Here is a 17,465-nt window from a genome sequence, read left to right on the forward strand (position 1 = left end):
CCACCTCTGCCCACGTAATGATGTTAAAAAGTGGCAAAGGTCTCTTCAGCTCCCAGGATAGAACAAGGTGTTTCACTGGCTGGTGCTGGTGCTGGTGCTGTGTGCGGTGCTCACCTCGATGGGTGGCTGCCCCTGTGCACCTGTGGCCGGGCGTGCAGGCTGTGGAGGTGGAGGGAGATGGCAATGTTCCCTGGGTCTGCATGGCCAACCCTCTCTCCTGTTGCTTATGTGACAAAATACACTCAGCTCACCCGCCCCATGCTGGGAGCCAGACTTGAAGGACCAGTGCCCCAGCCTGGGAAGTTTCATGGTCGGCACTGGTCTTCATAGTCCACCTGGAGCTTTTGAGAGCAGGCAGGCTGGGGGAGGCACTGGCCACCGCACTGCCCATGAAGTGGTGTCATAGTTGCTGAGCTACTTGCTTGCACTGGAGAATGCTGTGAAGACCCAGTGGACAGGTGTGTGGGCTTCTAGTGGCTACTGGGTGGGGGTGGGTGAGCTCCCAGATGCCGTAACTGCTGCTTCCCGGGTCGGCTCACTCAGGAGGAGGGTGGAGGACAGTTTCTTTGTTATGATGAGGCCCAGAAATCAGGATTTTAAAGATTCCCAGGTGATTCTAGTGTGCAGCCAAGGTTGAGAACCACTGTGCTATGTGAAGACCGTCAGGCCCCAGGTACTCACCGTCTCACCTAAGCACCCACTGCCCATGGGGCGGGGCTGGGGTGTGGCCAGGCTGGGTGCTTCCTCCAGAGCCGCTCTTGGGCACCAGTGCAACTGCTGTCCTGTGTTTCTGAAGGGCTGATCCCAGCAGCCACAGCCTGGGGCAGCACGTCTGCTTCACCCCCATATTTTAGGTAGCTTTCCTGCTTTCCTTCAGCACTGGATGCTTGTCTGTGCTAACGCTCTTACAGTCTCAGACTAGAAGGCTGTATGGGAATACTAATACGGAAGCATCCGGTCCAAGGGGGGTTCCTGCAGCGCCCTCTTCCAGAGTAAGTTGGGGGAGTCTACTGGCATTCCTCAGCCTGCACTGTTGAGAAAACTTGGGACTGGTTCCTGTTCACAGGGTCGGGGAGTGAGGCCCAGGTTGGTCCTAACGGGGCTGAGCTCAGTCCAGGGAGGACCCTTGGTTATTTCTGCTGAGACTTGTGCAGAAACTGCCTGTACCTGTCTGCATGTTTTAAATGGGCCTAGAGTGGAGTCTAGGCTCAGTCCTGTCCCACCTTACCCTGCTGGGCCCTGTCCAGGGCTCTGTGGACGCTACCCCTCAACCTTCTGGAAGCATCTGAGTCAGGAGTGAGTGTCTCGGCAGGTCAGCTGAAAGGTAAGTGGGCCTGGCCACGGGCTTGCTAGGCTTGCTGGGGAAATGGTCTACAGAGTCAGTTTGCTGCCCCTGAGCCCAGGGGGACCCACAGGGCCTGAGGAGTCCTCCCTCCAGGCGGCAGAGGCAGTCTGGCCCCCTGTATTGGCAGAACTTTTCCTATAGTGGTGTCACCTGCTTTGCATGCCTAATTCCTAGGACTGTCTGGCTTAAAGTGCCAGAAAATTAATAATGGACAGAAATTCTTTCCTAGAAGGGCCTCTACCTCATTGGGCAACTATTACAAAACAGAAAATCTGGGAGCTCCCTTGTGAGTGCCACCAGGCCACGGGAGGGCTCTGCATTACTGCTGCCCAGCTGGACACCTGCCTCAGCCCAGAGCCACAGGTGCCTGGGGTTGGAGAAAGCCCAGAGGGACCAGCGCTTCAGTGGCTCCTCTCCTGGGGGACTTCAAGCTGACCCTGTCCAGATGGCTGTGCTGGCACTCGGCTGTACCTGGGGCTGCCCCTGGTGGTGTTTCTGGGAAGGGAAGGGAAGGGAAGCTGCCAGGCAGAGGGGCCCCACTAGGTGGGAACTTGTGGCATGACTGGGTCCAAGTCCCCTGTCTGTCTATTCCAGAGAAGTCTCTGACCTGGGAAACCTATTGGGACACTGGCGGTGACCACCAGATAGGAGGAGGCAGGAGGGGCTTCAGGATCCAGGATGCAGCAGACACCAGGGAAGGACCAGCAGCTATCACAGCATTCCAGCCAGACAGCAAGAGCAGTGTGTAGCTTGTTTATTCAGTTCAATCCAGGGCAACTTGTAAAAATCCATATACAGGACTGTGGTCTGTACACCGTACATGACCTACACAGTGTCATGCATAATGAACTAATCACAAGACAGGTAAGGACTACAGATGAACCCTGTCCGCTCAGCTTCTGTGATTTTATCCTCCACAGACCTTCCTAGAAGACACTAAAATATGTTCTGTCCCCACAGTTTCTAAAATAGAAACACTTCAGTTTTGATACTTCTGGTCAGGTACTAAATGGAGACTGTGTTCCACTTTGGAACGGGCCTCAAGTATTTGCAGGCATTTGTTTTACGAGCACCGGGAAGGCTCTGCTCAGGGGAAACAGGGCAAGCCCACGCTGCCCCGGGGCGGCCCATGGCGCCTCCCCATGGAGAGGCCTGTACTGGAACAGTCCACAATCTCCTTAAGCCTCCGGAATCCGAATTTCTAGCCTGTAATTTGCCAGCCCCTCCCCTAAACTGCCTGCAGAGTTGTTCCTGCAGCTCCAAAGAGCGGCTTATCCTCCATCTCCAGACAAGCTCCGCCGCTATCCTGAGGTGGTCCTTCCCCCACCCCGCCCATCACCAGTCCCCAGACTCACTGTCATCTCTGTTCCCACAGAAATTCTTTGCCTCATGTCTCTAGAAAGGCTGGAGCTGGGAAAGCACTCTGGATGAGAACAGGAAATGACAGGAACGTTACTCTCCCAGTTTGAACGTGGTATGTGGCACTGTCATTGCGCACCTCGTATCTGACCTTGTTGTGGTCAGGCCGAAAGCTCTGCCCGTGGATCAGGCATAATGGGCCCCCACTGATACTGGGGTGTGCTTTCCAGTCTGGGGAACATGGGACTCTGTGGACCTGGCACACTTGGGGCAGCGGTACCAAATGGCCCAGGAAAGTGGCAGCAGGAGTGAGCTCAGCATGACCCCTCAAAAGGCTCAGGCCAGAGGAAGAGCTTGCTGCCTGCTCCCAGCTAGTTTTGTCACTGCCAGGTCACCAAGTGGCTGTCTTGCCGTGATGCTGACATTCTTTTGCAAAGCAAACACATTAAACCAATTAAGCCTTTTCAACAAGACTGTGGGAAAGAGGAAACATGCACTAGAGAGCAAGCAAGTCGGGACAGATGTCTGCAGAAGGTACAGGGGACACGCCCTTTAGACGCCAGGCCTCTTCTCTGGCCTGGAGGGACACCATGTCCAGGCTCCCATAAGTGTCACCAGTCAGCATTTCAGAGTTACAGGTTGAGGTTTATGCTCTCACCAGTAGGTCACATTCCCAGAAACCTCAGCCAGGCCACCCAGATCCCACAGAGATATTAGGCTGTGGATAGAAATGTCATCAGAGCATGAAGTCCAATGAGGAAATGGCCTCCTTCTCCAGTTGGCTGCCAGCCAATGTGGTAAAGGTGGTTTTTAGAAGCAGCTTGGGGTATAGCATGCTCACACGTAAGCTGAGCTGTAGCCTGTATGTGAACAGCCCAAGGACACGAGCTAGGGCAACCAGAGCCCATGCTGCGCACGGCAGTAAACGCGCCGGCTGTGGCCGAGAGGCTGGGGCCCGGGGGAAGCATGATGTGGGTTGTGCATTCTCTGCATTTGTTCCATCTGATGAGCAAGACCCACATTTGGCCAGGGCTGGCCCTGGTGCTACCACCCCTAGACCAGACCAGGCCGACAGCCTTGTCTAGATAGCAAGTCCCCCAAGCTGCCCCTCTGCTGCCAGGCACCATGGGCAGCAGGGAGATGGGCAGGCTCTGCCACCTGAGCAAATGCTCCTGGCCTTCTGGGACCAGAGCCTGGAGGATCAGGCTCAGAGGGCATTCTGAGGCCAAGAGATGTAGGCCTCTGGACTGTGGGCTCTTCCCAACCTGGTAGCCTTGCTGGGTCGATGTGGCCAGGGCTCCAGGCTGGCTGGGAAGAAAGAATTTGAGCCCAGTGTGCTTTGGAGTACCCCTTAGTTAACAGCCTCCTCAAGTAGGCTGCCCCCAGACATGCCTCCCCAACTCTGCCAGGCCTCCACTCGTGGAAGTCTCCCCCAGGCCCTGACAAGTCTGCCTCCTCCTGGAGTACCCATACCTGCTGGGCTGACATGTGCCCCAGGCTCCTGCCTTGCCCTCAAGCCAGGCCACCCAACACCCTGCAGAGCAGGGGAGGGAAGCACCAGGCCCAGCAGTAATCCTGTGCCCATCTAATTGCCACAGTTTCCACCGAATCACAGCAGGCTGGTACTATCAAATGTGCCACCCGGCTGCCAGGCAGTGCACCTGAGGAGTCATGGGCAATCCTCTGAACTCCCAGCCCTACCTACCCTGACTCCCGGGCCTCCGCCAGGCTCCCTGCACTGCTGGCCACTCCTTCCCCATCTCTGGGATGACCAGTGCTGGAGCCCTGCCTGAGTCCCAGGGCCAAGGACTCAGCCTTTCTTTGCCCTAAGCTCTTAGCAACAGAATCAGTCTCTCGTTTTAAGGATTTCCATTTTCTGAGGGAAAATGAGCTGGATTTTACGGCATTAAGACAGGAGTAAAACTTTGGTGTTGAACTATCTGGCAGTGTCTAGGCAGCCTCATGGCAATTTACATTTTTAAAATTCCCTCAAAAGCAGGCTGTTTCTGTTGGCTCCCAGCCCCAGGGGGTCGTGCCCTTACACGACCTGCAGGCTGCGCTCGTGCCCATCCAGCTGCACCTTGAGCTTGTGCAGCTCCTCGATCTCGCGGTTGTGCCGCTCGGTCTTGTGGCGCACCAGCGAGCGGTAGAAGTGGATGGTGAAGACCACGAAGATGAGACCCACGGGCACCATGATGATGGTGGACACGAGGGCGGCCTGCCAGCCTGTGTGGCCACTGGGGCCGGGTGCAGGGCCGGGCTGGTGGCGTGCATCCACAGGCAGGAACTTGATCCAGCAGAGCAGCACGACCTCAGCCAGGAAGAGCAGGATGCCGAGTACCGTGGAGAAGCCCCAGGCCAGCTCAATGTAGGGGTGCATACGCTCATGCGGCGACTCGCTGATGGAGTTGAGGTTGTGGATGTTGCTCACGGCCTCCACGTTGGGCAGGATGCAGGTGCTGATGAGCAGGGCGAAGAGGTGCACGGCCACCAGCACCGTTGTGCAGGCACTGAAGGCGATGAGCAGGGGCGGTGGATACTGGTACTGCGTCTCCAGCTGCACCTCCACCATGGCCACCTGCAAGGCAGGGCGGATGCTGCTGGGCTGGGCAAGCACCTTCCAGGCCCTTGCGGAGCACAGGACACTCTGCTGCTCAACTATTTTGAACTTGCCTTTTTTTCTGATTCGCTAAAGAAGATCTCACTGAGAAAAAATCTAAAGGTACAGAGAGACTAAAGAAGCACCACGCGGGCGAGTCACCCTCCAGGTGCCTTCCCAGACACGGAATGTGTGGTGTATCTGAGGTGCCACGCTATGAGCCAGGGCACACGTGGCTTTGCTATTGATATCAGAGCCAGGCTGCAGTGTGGCTTAGCTGCAAAAAAAACACCCCTATTTTAAAAATAAAAACGGACCTTTTAAAAGGTTAAAAAAAAAAAGTAAAAACAGAGGCTTCTGATGGTGCCCAGACTCAGAGCTGCAAACCCAGACAGCCTCACACAGACCACAGGGTGCATCTCTCAGCTGACACCAAAAGCCAGAGAGAGAAACTGCATCTATATCTAAAGGCCAGGAATGGTGATGGACATGAGGGCCATGCGAGGAGGGGCAGCCGTGGGAAGGAGGGTGGGCTGGGAAGAGTGAGCTGAATCGTCATCCACAGTCACAGGATGCCAACAGGTAACGTCCAAAATGGATAAAGAAACAGTCTCCAAATGTCATTTGGAACCGAGAAGACTGAGAAAGCTGCAACAGGCTGCCTCTGGGAGTGGAGAATATGGGTAGGGCTGCTGGCATTGTGACAAGTCACAGTATAGCTGGCCCTGGAGCAGCACGGAGTTTCGGGTGCACCCACCATGTGTAAGTGGACTCAAACCCATGTTCAAGGGTCAACTGTATTTAATTTCTAAACTATGGACACGTAATAAATGATAAAAGTTATTTTTTAAATGAAAGGGAAAACACAGACACAGAGGGAACCAGAAAAAGCCCCCACTTATCTCTGTAGCAGTGAATGCTTATAGCCATTTAGGTAGTACATGCTCACCCCAGGCCCTACGTGGCTTTCACCACTGAGCAACACATTCCTGCCTCTGCCCCTGCCAGGTCAGACCCCATCCATTCAGAATAGCGCCCTCCTAGGCCCAGCACCCTACCGCCCACCATCCCCGCGCTCAGCACTGCGGACCTCCCCAGTGGAGGGTTTAGTCAGGCCCAGTAAGGGCTCTGGGGCTCACCAAGGGCCTTCTCCCAGGTACTCGAAAGTATGAAATCAGACCAGGAAGGGAGTGGGGTGGGGCAGAAAGAGAGAAGCCAGAGGAAGGTTTTTCCACTCACTGTGTTTGCCTCCTAGATCTGAGTCATCCCTGTTTTTAAAAATTAACAAGAGCCCAGCTGGTGTGGCTCAGTGGTGAGCATCGACCTATGAACCAGGAGGTCACGATTCAATTCCTAGTCAGGACCCATACCCCAGTTATGGGCTCAAGCACCAATAGGGGGTGTACAGGCGGCAGCCGGTCAATGATTCTCATCATTGATGTTTCTATCTTTCCCTCTCCCTTCCTCTCTGAAATCAATAAAATATGTATGTTAAATTAATAATAAGGATGTCACAACTTCTAGCAACTACCACCTCTCAGAGTGAGCACCTCATCCCCTCAGTGGAGATGGCACATTTGGTAGTTAAAAAGAAGATACAGCAGTCCTAGTGGACCATACCTGAACAGAAACCCAGCAGTAAATATTGCTCCGAAAAGATAGTAGCCCATGACAGAAGCTGAAGGGTGGTCTTTTCTCTGTGCCCCTGTGGCCTGGGTAGGCTCTGGCCCAACAAAAGGATGTTGTAAACCACAGAGGGCACCGAGATAAGAAACAGACGATTAAAAGGCCTACAAGGAAGCAGTTGTATTCTGCCTCAAGAGGAGAAAAAGCCAAAAGGCCATTTTTCATTTTGTTTATATAAAGAGTAGGTTTCAGATCACTGGTTCTCTGTGTTAGAAGAATAAACATGAAGAAATAAGCTTAAGGTTGGGCATAAGTACTTACTGTTTTACAATTCTAATTAGGGAATCCATAGTATAAAGAGGGGATTCCACCTAGCAAACTGCCTATTTTCATTTGTGCATGTCCCTGCCCTTGTTTGGCCATAGCCAAATGCTATCTGAGGATCTGTACTGGTCACTTCTTCCCAAGCTGCACCACAGCCTGAATGGTTATCTGATTTACTGGTCTATTAATCTGCCCTTGACTTGGCTCCATGCTGTTTCACTGCGATGGCGAAATCTCGGTGCATGTTAGGCTGGGCAGCCTCCCTGAGAGGGCCCTCCTAGAAGAGAAGGCAAGGGCACCGTGTGGCTTCTAAAATGTATCCCCAGGCTGCTTAACGAAGCACCTGCTGGTACACAGTAGATAATCCATAAATGCTGAAGAAATGAATTACTACTGGGAAGTATGACCGCCATTGCCAAGCTAATGAGAGCACTCTGGGGCCCACTGTTCTCATCCTGAGACCACGTCATACCTTTGAAGGCTGCCAGTACATCTCAGACTCCTCCTCCGGAAGTCACTCTGTTTGATAACTTTATTCAAGGGCTAGTTTTCAAATTTTGAATGAGTGGTCTTAAAGCCTTCAACTTGGATGAGTATTTTGTTGGCTGGAAAACAGGAAAGCTGCCCTAAGTTTGGAAATCCAAATGTTTGGAAGGCCAGGGTCTCTAAGACAGCTGCAGACAGAAAGTGATTTCCCAGACCCAGGCCCCACCCAGAAAGGAAACTGTCTCACTGCATCATGTCGTTCAAGACTTCCCAGAGTTCATTTCCCAAAGTGAAATACGTACAGATGAGCAAAATGTAATGCAATACTGTATTTCTTCTGTGGTGTAGAAAAACACGCTCTAATTTTAATAGTGATGTTTAAACTTCTCACACACATTCCTTAAAACTAAGCTTGAGAAAATTCTGTATTTTTTTAATGTGTGTGTGTGTGTGTGTGTTTTCAATTGATTTCAAAGAGAGGAAGGGAGAGGGATAGAAACATCAATAATGAGCCTAGCTGGTTTGGTTCAGTGGCTAGAGCATCGACCTGCAGACTGAAAGGTCCCGGGTTAGATTCCGGTCAAGGGCACATGCCCGGGTTACAGGCTCGATCCCTAGTAGGGGGAGTGCAGGAGGCAGCCGATCAATGATTCTCTCTCATCACTGATGTTTCTATCTCTCTCTCCCTCTCCCTTCCTCTCTGAAATCAATAAAAAGATATTAAAAAAACAACAAAACATCAGTGATGAGAGAGAAGCAATGACCGGCTGCCTCCTGCACTCCCCCTACTAGGGATCGTGCCCTGATCTGATCGTGCTGTGACCTGGTTCGTGGGTCAAGGCTCAATCACTGAGCTACAGCGGCTGGGCAAAATTCTGTCTTTTTAATGTGATGGAAACCACAGGAAGAAAATCACTATGAGCCAAAGTTGTGCACCATGTAATTGCACACTTTTGTAATTATGTTTAAGAAAACAAAAACACAAGACCTAAATGAGCCTTTGCTTTAAAGTAGACCTAAACCAAAATTTTTTGCCTCTCAGTTTGGTGACCTCTGCCTCACTCTGTATGAAGTCATGCCCTGACTGTGTAGGGTGTCATTTTTCCAAAGGTGGCCCTACCGATTGATGACCAAGCATGCCCTTGTCAGAGGAATGACCACAGTGGCTCACCCTGACAGTTTTTTATTTTCTGCACTGCCAATTTGACAACTGAGGCTCTGGACTACAGAAAAACAGCAACTGTCTTTACATAAAAAATAAACCCCTGCTTCCGGCCCATAGGACCTCTGAACATACAACAGAGAGAGAGAGAGGTTGCCGCAGCCCCAGTAGTGTGACTCCTGACATCTGCATCCTCAGGGCAATTCCCTAAAGGGATGTGGGTTGAGGGCTTTAGAGTCAACAGTGTCCTCAGTTTTGCCTGAGACGGACTCTTGTCCCCGCTTGTCTTGGGGATGACTCAGAAGGAAAGCCACAGGTGGGCAGCTGGGAGTGAGGCCAGAGGCTCTGATTAGTCACCCTGGAGGCCACATTTGGGGGCATCTGCACCCCAACTGGGCTACACTGCATAAACCCAAATCAATCCACAGTTCCTGCTCAAGTCCTTGAGATTTCCCAACTCTTGGGTGGTTCCTGAGATGAGCAGATGTGGGTACTTTTCTCCAGGAAATCTAAAGCTATTTTAATTACCACCCTAACTTCCTGGCCAGGCAAATGCTTACATGTGAATGTGAGAGTGGCTCTTTCTGTGGGCTCTGAGGCTTGGGAACTCCCCTGTATGCCCAGCAGCCCCTCTGGTTGACAGAGCAGTCACAGTCACCTCGGAGGAGATGGGATGTGGGGAAACTTCCTAACGGTCCATCCTGGCTGCCAGTAGGGCCCAGAGGGAGTGCCAGAGCCCATTTTGCAAGCCAGGTTCCCACCAAGTGTCTGCACTCACCATGGCAAAGCCTGAGAGGAGAGCGGAGGTGCGGCTGGAGGCTTTCAGTTTGGCCCTGCTCAGGTAGAGCTTCCTCCAGGAGAGGGCCTGCACGGAGTGGTGGTTGGAGGTGACCAGCTCCAGGTAGCTGCGGCGGACCCAGTCCCGGTAATCCATGCCCTTGTGGCCAGGCTCAGGACAGGCAGCGGTGGAGGGGTCCACAGGCACATTGAGCTCAGCACTCATCATGGGAGCCAGGCTGGGGGCAAGAGAGAGACACTCAGGTATCCCAAAGGGTTCCTGGGGCCTGGAAAACCCCGTTCATCTTCTCTGGGGCCCCTGTATACACCCTACACTATCGCCATGGGGGCCAGCGGTGTGTGGATGGGGGGCCCTGGTCTCTGGTGCAGTCCCCACACGTGGACCGTTTATAGGAGAGGAGGCTCCGGAGTGCATTTCCAAGAACCACCACAGTGTTTAACACTGTTCCCGCCATCCCGAGCTCAGAAGGGTTCCAGCTGAGTGTGGCTCTGGGTGAATGGAATTCCAATGTTGGCCAAGAGCACCTAACACCGTCCTCCAAGTTGCACTTATCTTTAGGGCGTAAGGAGCTGTGGCATTTAGAAAGATGCTAGGACCTCCAGTTACCAAGTCTGGATTTGACCCGACTGTGTGATGTTGAACATGACACCTGATCTTGCTGACCTCGATCATCTTCAAATGAGGACATCCCCACCCTACAGGGCTCTGAACAAGATAAGGGACCTGTAGACTCAACTGCTTTTCAATGTCCAGGTGTCAGTGTGAAATATACCTTTCCAAGCAGCTGGTAGTTTCTCAAATCCAACTTAAATTTTATTTTTTTATAAACCCTCCTGTGGGGAGCTGACTTTCAATAGATCAAAGCGAAGGAGCTGCTCTGCTATATACAAAACTCCCACCCAGAAGCAGGTCGGAAACAACGGACAATGAGCGTTGCATGCCGGCCAAGAAGGCAGCCCCTTTCTGGCTGTGCCCCATTTCACCCGAGGAGGGGCTCTCCCCACAGGACCCCATCCCCATGGCAGCCAGCTGGGTGCCCATGTGGCTGCTGGGGACCAGCCATGGGAGGGCAACCGAGGCTTGGAGGAGCTGCCTATCATTCTGCCGGGGCGGGATTCACTTAGAGAGGTTGAGTCAATCCCACAGATGGCTCCTTCGCCAAGCCCATACACCAAATGTTTAAACCGGCAGTTCCAACTTAATTTTAATCACGGTTCACCCCAAAAATACTTGGTTTATATACCTAAAGTACAGCCACATCCAGGCTGCAATGGAAACTTTTAACAAAATGAAAAATTAAATCTAACTGACAATGAGAATGTTTTATAAAGAAACTAGAGGCCCAGTGCACGAATTCGTGCATGGGTGGGGCCCTGCCTCCTGGTCCCGTCAAACTCCCGGTGGAGGGGACAGTTTGCATATTAGCCTTTTATTATATAGGATGGAGATTGGAGACCCCTGGAGTTATCCCAGGAAGACATCTGGTGAGACAATAACAGAATGAAGATCAGAAGGACTGATCTGTCGAGATTTGTGAATTTAAACCCAAATCTCCACTAATCCAAATAGGGATTGGTGGTCTCCTGTGGCCCAAGGGGCTGGCCTGTTTGGCAGCATGCTGGGATCAGCTCTAATTACTCTGCAGGGCAAATTTCAAGGACACAGGCATCTCACAGCTCAGTTAGCATCAGATATTAACTTGTACATTTAGGCCCTGATAGGCCTCATGAAAAGCCTGCTTAAGGTGATTACAAACAGATAAGGGTTTCTGGATCCCAGGGAGCATGGCTGGGGATGGGGGGCCGGGGGGGAGTCAGGGGTGTTTACCAGTGTCAGCAGCTGAGAAAATGCCCCAAACCTGGTCCATCCATGCCAATCTCTAAAAGGGTTCCTTGGGAAGGCCCTGGTAGTTGGAAGAGCTCTGTTTTGGGGTGCCTTCCTCTTTGTTCACGCCAGGCTATGGAGACCAGCTTTTACTGGCCAAAAGGACCCTGGGGAACAGTTCTGTGCTCTTCTATTCCTGCCAGAGATGTCAATTACTAGGATGCCTACTTGGCAGCATCACTGCCCCCTTGCCCACGTCTGCAGCAGCAGGACTACTTTCAAGTACTTTAATAACTGGAAGGTCCCTTCCCTGGGGGAGAACGCAGAGGAATGCTGCTCACTAACCAATCCCTTGGTTAGCTCCAAATAATGTAGGATGGCATCACTTGGAAATGCACTTTTCTTTCATTTTCCCACATGTAACAGAAGCGGGCCTAAAGGTATGATAAAGACCGTGTACTGCATGTGGAGGGGCAGAAGGCACAACCTTTGCCCGCCTCAGAGTATCCGGCTCTCCATCCAACATCCTGCATCACAGAGACGTTTACTGGGCCCTAAAGTAAGACAGCATTTAGTACTTAGGCATCAAACGCGAAGAGGGCAAGAACCCTGTGAGTTCCTGTGCCCAGTGGGGAACAAGATAAGGGGTGATTCTCATTCGATGAGCTAAATGCTTTAGTGGAGGGGGGAGAGGGCCTAGGGAGCAGAGGAGGTGCTGGCTGCCTCAGCTTTGGGCAGGCAGAAGGTCCCTTCTAGGGAGCAAGGATAGGGGATAGGGACATAGGTCTTCAAATGAGGACATCAAGTGAAGGCAATATTGGCAAAGAGGGACACTCCCTCAAAGACAAGATGCTACCCACATGGGAGGGCTCTGAGAGGCAGGGGAGCATGGCAGGAAGACTGGCTGCAGAGGGGGGGTCAAGGAAATGGGGGAGGGGGCAGGACACAGGGAGTACTGGAGCTCAGGGCAGCCCACGGTGTGTGACTGCTGGGCTGTCTCTGGCAGGGCACAGTATGGGTCATGGAAGAAGCTAATGCGGGAAACAATCTGGTATCAGCCTGGTCTGTGTGCCAAATGAAATGGCAGAAGGGCCTGGTAACCTCCAAAAACACAGAGGTAAGTATGGGGTGAAGAAGAGGGAAGTTCTGAGGCCATCAGTGAGCAGGGGCTGGGCTCAAGTTCCAGAGTGGAGATGGTGGCCTCCTGGGAGTGGTCAGGGCAGTCCCAGCAGCCCTGTGATCATCCTCGGAGTGGCAGGGGTGGGAAGGAAGGGCTGTGTGTCTGCTTGGAGCCTGGGTCCTGAGGATAGAGAGGCCACTTCCTGCAAAGGGAGCAGCCCAGACCTGATTCAAATCCATCCTGTCCCTGCCAGCCCCACTGTCCTCCCTTACGCCAGGTGTCCCCTGCCCGAGGGGGGCAGAGTCTGGTCCTCACACTCAACTGGGGCGGGGAGGGGGGGTGAGGGGGCAAGATGGAGCCGGCATTTCGGTCAGGTGGCAGGGGCTCTCCTGGTGGAACCTCGGAGGCTTTGTTTATTTCTATAAAAGGGAAGTCAGAAAAGGAGGTTTGGTACACTAACCGGGACTCTCTACACTAGCTACCCTCCTTGGCAGGCCTGTTTGAAACACATCCTGGGGCGGGTTTGGGGTTTGCCCATCTTAACTTCCTTTAAGCATATGGAGCGTGAGCAATGGTGAGTGCCCCGCAGAAACGTCTGTTTCTCATTCTCTCTTTGTCACACCTGCGGGGGACGGAGGCCCAGCAGTCCCACTGGGGTCTCCCATCTGCATCTCCGTCCTCCCCCCAGGGAAGCCCCAGACGCCGCGAGACCGACTCGGCCCGCGCCCCCGACTTGCCCGTCCTTTCGGCGCCGCAACCCGTCCGGGGATCCGCGGAGTGAGGGTCACCTGGCCGCCACCCACCCCGTTCCGAGCCTGCCCAGGAGAAAGCCCGTCCCTCCCCTGGTGCAATTCCGGTGCCGCAGACGGGCGAGGACCCAGCTACCTCCTCCAGACCCCCAGCGACGCGCACTCACCGAGCTGCTCTGCCCGTCTGGCCCGGCTCGGCTCCGGTTCGGCTCCGGCTCGCGGCCGGCGGCGGCTCCGGCTTGGCCCTGTGGCCCCGTGGCCCGGCCAGGGCGCAGAGCGCGGCCCCCTGCCTCCTTCCGCCGGTCCCGCGGGGTCCCCCGCCGCCCCGCCTCGCCGGCTGTCCCGCCCCCGCCGGCCCGCCGCAGCGGCTGCCCGGGCAACGGCGCGCTAGCGTCACGTGACCCGCCCTCGGGGGAGCGGCGGGCCACGTGACCCTGTGGCCCCGGAGGGGCGGGGCTCGCAGCCCCTCCTTGGGGGTCCCGGGGGTCCCAGGGAGCCCTGGCGGCTGGACTCTGTACCCGCCCAGGCCCGAGCACCCTCAGAGGGAGCGCATCTCTCGGTCCCCGGGCGCGCCCCGGGTAGCAGTGGACAGGGATGGGCGCAGCGGCGGCTGGGCGAGCCGGAAGCCGGGCATCCCTCGCTCTCCCGCCCCCAGGCCAGCCTCCCTGAGCCCCAGTGACAGGACAATAAGGCTGCGCTGTCTGACCCTTGGTCTGGCCAGCAAGTCCAGGGCAGGTGGGGCCCGCCTTGCCCGCGGTGTGTGGGTCTAAGCGCAGAATAGGACCACATGGTTTTCAGGGTCAGTCCCGGAGTATGCCCAGGACCGATCGTTGGCCGTAAGGAGGATGGGGAGAGGCCAAAAGGGCGCACCCTGCCAAGAGCGGGAACAGGGATCCCGTTTTGTGACTACAGGGCGGGCAGGAGTGAGGGGAAGAACGTGGGGACACGGTGGAAGGGCAGACTGGGAAGGGCCCAGACAGCCACGCGCGAGTTTGCCTGGGTGGGCGGTGGCTTACGCGGGCTGGAGCTGTCAGGTGGTCACCCAGAGCGCACCCCCCCACACCCGGCCCCCAGGCCCTGTGAAACCCGCGGGGACCTAGCCCGGCTGCCGCACGCTCGGGATTCCAACCCTGGTGAGCACGGGCGCGGAGAGCTCTAGTGTTCTCAGATGTAAGGCACCTGGGGCGAAAATGTCTCCGCGTAGACCCAGCCCCTTCCATCCGCTGCTGCAGGGAACCTCTCATCCGCAATGGCGAAGTCTCCGATTTTACAATCTAGATATTCCAACAGGGCCATTCTTTTCAGGAAGTGCACATGAATGGAACCACCAGGCGAGATGGGTTCATATCAGCCTGCCTGCCAGACGGCCCCTCAGAGTCCTTCCTCCATGCCCTACATAGGATTTTTCCATCTGTCACACAGCACTGAACCGTGACACACTTATCCAAAAAAATAATATCTTTTGGTCCAGGAGGACACTTACAAAACAAATTAAGCCAGTTCCCCCTCTGGTTATTGCCCTAACAAAGGTTATAGGAAAATCCTGGGGACTGATTACTGCCCTGCCTCCATGGCTACAGGAAAGGGGCAAAATCCCCCAAATGCAACCATGCTGTGGCTTTCAAACCTCAAAGCTCTTCATAAAATGACCTGGAAAAAAAAAACCAACAGGAAGAAAAACACTAAACTACAGTAGTTGTATCATAGATGAGAATTCTTTCAGCAACAGAGTCATTTGCTTGTTGAGTTCTCAGCCTTGAAGCCAGAATGCACAACCTTTGCAAAAATTCCTATGCTAGTCAGCGATGCCTCCACCCCAAGCACATTAATCCAGCTTGACTGGACAAAAACAAAATAATTACCAGTGCTTTTCAGAGTTAGTTTCCTACCAAACACAGAAAATGGCCTTTCCTTGCCCCGCCCCCTCAAAGATTGAGGAAGATGAAGGCACCAGATTGAAAGATTTCAGAGAGGAAGAGGGAGACATAGAAACACTAATGATGAGAGAGAATCATCAATCAGTTGCCTCCTGCACACCCCCACACTGGGGATCGAGTTGGCCACTTGGGCATGTGCCCTGACCAGGAATTGGGCCATGACCTCCTGGTTCATAGGTTACACTCAACCACTGAGCCACACTGGCTGGGATGAAAGGAGATTGAATGATCACAGTACTAATCGTTGGAGGGCCCCTCAGGTGCCCAGGTAGTTGAATGGGAGTTACTTGGAGGGGTTAGGAGGTTCAGTTAAAGGTCCACAAGTACTAGCTCCCCAGCAGATGTTTGGGGCTATTTTCCTAGTTGGTTGACCTTGGCAAGTTGCTTCCTCCCCCAAGGCCTAAGTCACCCCAAAAGGCCAGCTCTCTGAGGCACACCTCTGGGGTCAGCCATATGCTAGTTTTCCTCTTCAACAGACACCCATCGCTCAGTGAACACTAAGGTCCCTACTTTCCTCTCCACCCCAGATCTTATCAAACCAGAATGGCCACACAGCTGGTGTAAACAGTGTATCCAGTCCCCTTAGCCATTCACTCTTACGGCCTATTCCTTGTCATCACCCTCTGTGAAATCTCACATTCAAATATCCCGCTTTCTGACTCTTTCTCACTTAGTTCTCAAACCACAGCCTCTCTTCCTTGACCTGCTGGGACCCACTTTCTCCCTCAGTCTCCTTTCCTCTTCAGCTTGACCCCTTCCTGCCACCATTTTTTCCCACTTGATGCCAAACTTGATAAGAGAGCTGTCATCACTTCCTTCACTTCCTCCTCAGCCGTCTGCAGTTTGCTGACATTGTATTGCAACATCCAGAAGGTGTCTCAGCCATTGCCTTGTCTGTCAGTGGTTACCTCCCTGCTCCAAAATCTGGAAACGCTCTCCTCTTCTGCTCCAGTGACCCCACCTGACTTCCCCCCTGCAGGATGCTCCTCTTTTGCCTGTCCCCTAGATGCGGGTGTTTCTCAGGGTTGTCTGGGTCTCCCTCTCTATTCTTCCTGACTGGTCTCTCCCACTCCCATTGTTTCAGGAGCCTAAATCATCACCTCCAGCCCTGATCTTCTTCCAGCCTGGCAGGGGTATCCCAAACTTCACCATGCCCAGAGCTGAATTCCTCCTTTCCCTTACATACTTGCTCTGCTTCCTGGATCACCTATTTCCTGGGCTGTGTGACCATCCACCCAGCTAGTGACGCTATAGATCCGGTGTCATTCCTGACTCCTCCCCTACCACCAAGTGCTGTGAATTCTCCCACCTAAATGTCTCTGGAATTTCTACCATTTCCCTCTACCCCCATGGCCTCTGTACTAATTCAGGCCATCATTACCTACAGTCTACATTATTCCAAGAACTTCCCACCTGTCCCCTCCCTTCCATTTTTTTTTTTTTTAGAGTATTTTAGCTTTTTTTTTTTTTAATCTTTATTGATTTCAGAGAGGAAAGGAGGGATAGAAACATCAATATGAGAATCATTGATCAGCTGCCTCCTGCATGCCCCCCACTGGGGATCAAGCCTGCAACCCAGGCACCTGCCCAGACCAGGAATCAAACCGTGACCTCCTGGTTCATAGGTCGATGCTCAACCACTGACCCACGCCCAGCCAATCCCTTCTATTGTTGATCAGGAAACAGAGGGTTAGATTCCTGTGAGCCCCTGATCACATCAGCTGATCAACACATAACCTTATTTTATGTATGTTTTTGTTTAATGACACCTTGTCAATATGTATTATTGATTCATTAACATTGAACTCATAACCAACAGTGCTATAACTCATGCCTGAATGAAGGATAGCTAAGGCTCATTGCAGCCTTCTTGTGCTTAAGAACACTAGCCAGTTTGGCTCAGTGGATAGAGCATCTGCCCGCAGACTGAAGCATCCCAGATTTGATTCTGGTCAAGGGCATGTACTATAGTTGCAGGCTTGATCCCAGGCCCTGGTTGGGGCACATGCTATAGGCAACCAACTGATGTGTGTCTCTCGCATCAATGTTTCTCTGTCTCTCCTCACTCCCTTCCACTCTCTCTAAAAATCAATGGAAAAATATCCTCAGGTGAGGAGTAACAAAAAACAAAACAA

The 17,465-nt window shown here is 53.3% G+C and overlaps 1 protein-coding gene across 5 annotated transcripts in view; it reads right to left on the reverse strand.

Annotated features, from left to right (window-relative positions):
• Positions 1–2,084: 2,084 nt before the first annotated feature.
• ORAI2 (ORAI calcium release-activated calcium modulator 2) overlaps positions 2,085–17,465 on the reverse strand; it is a 28,839-nt gene continuing 13,458 nt past the window's right edge. Inside the window, exons 1-3 of one of the 5 annotated variants that reach the window (XM_059693560.1) lie at positions 13,561–13,894; positions 9,680–9,917; positions 2,085–5,282 (exon numbers count right to left, since the gene is read on the reverse strand). In XM_059693560.1, the coding sequence (XP_059549543.1) occupies positions 4,743–5,282; positions 9,680–9,907 (768 nt within the window). In that variant the 5' untranslated portion in view covers positions 9,908–9,917; positions 13,561–13,894 and the 3' untranslated portion in view covers positions 2,085–4,742. Of the gene's footprint in view, positions 5,283–7,725; positions 7,859–9,679; positions 9,918–13,560; positions 14,120–17,465 lie in introns of those variants that run through there. The other 4 variants (XM_059693557.1, XM_059693556.1, XM_059693558.1 and 1 more) reach the window with 4 other exon arrangements.

The sequence above is a fragment of the Myotis daubentonii genome, chromosome 4 (genome assembly GCF_963259705.1).
Source record: "Myotis daubentonii chromosome 4, mMyoDau2.1, whole genome shotgun sequence".
NCBI classification, from domain to species: Eukaryota; Metazoa; Chordata; class Mammalia; order Chiroptera; family Vespertilionidae; genus Myotis; species Myotis daubentonii.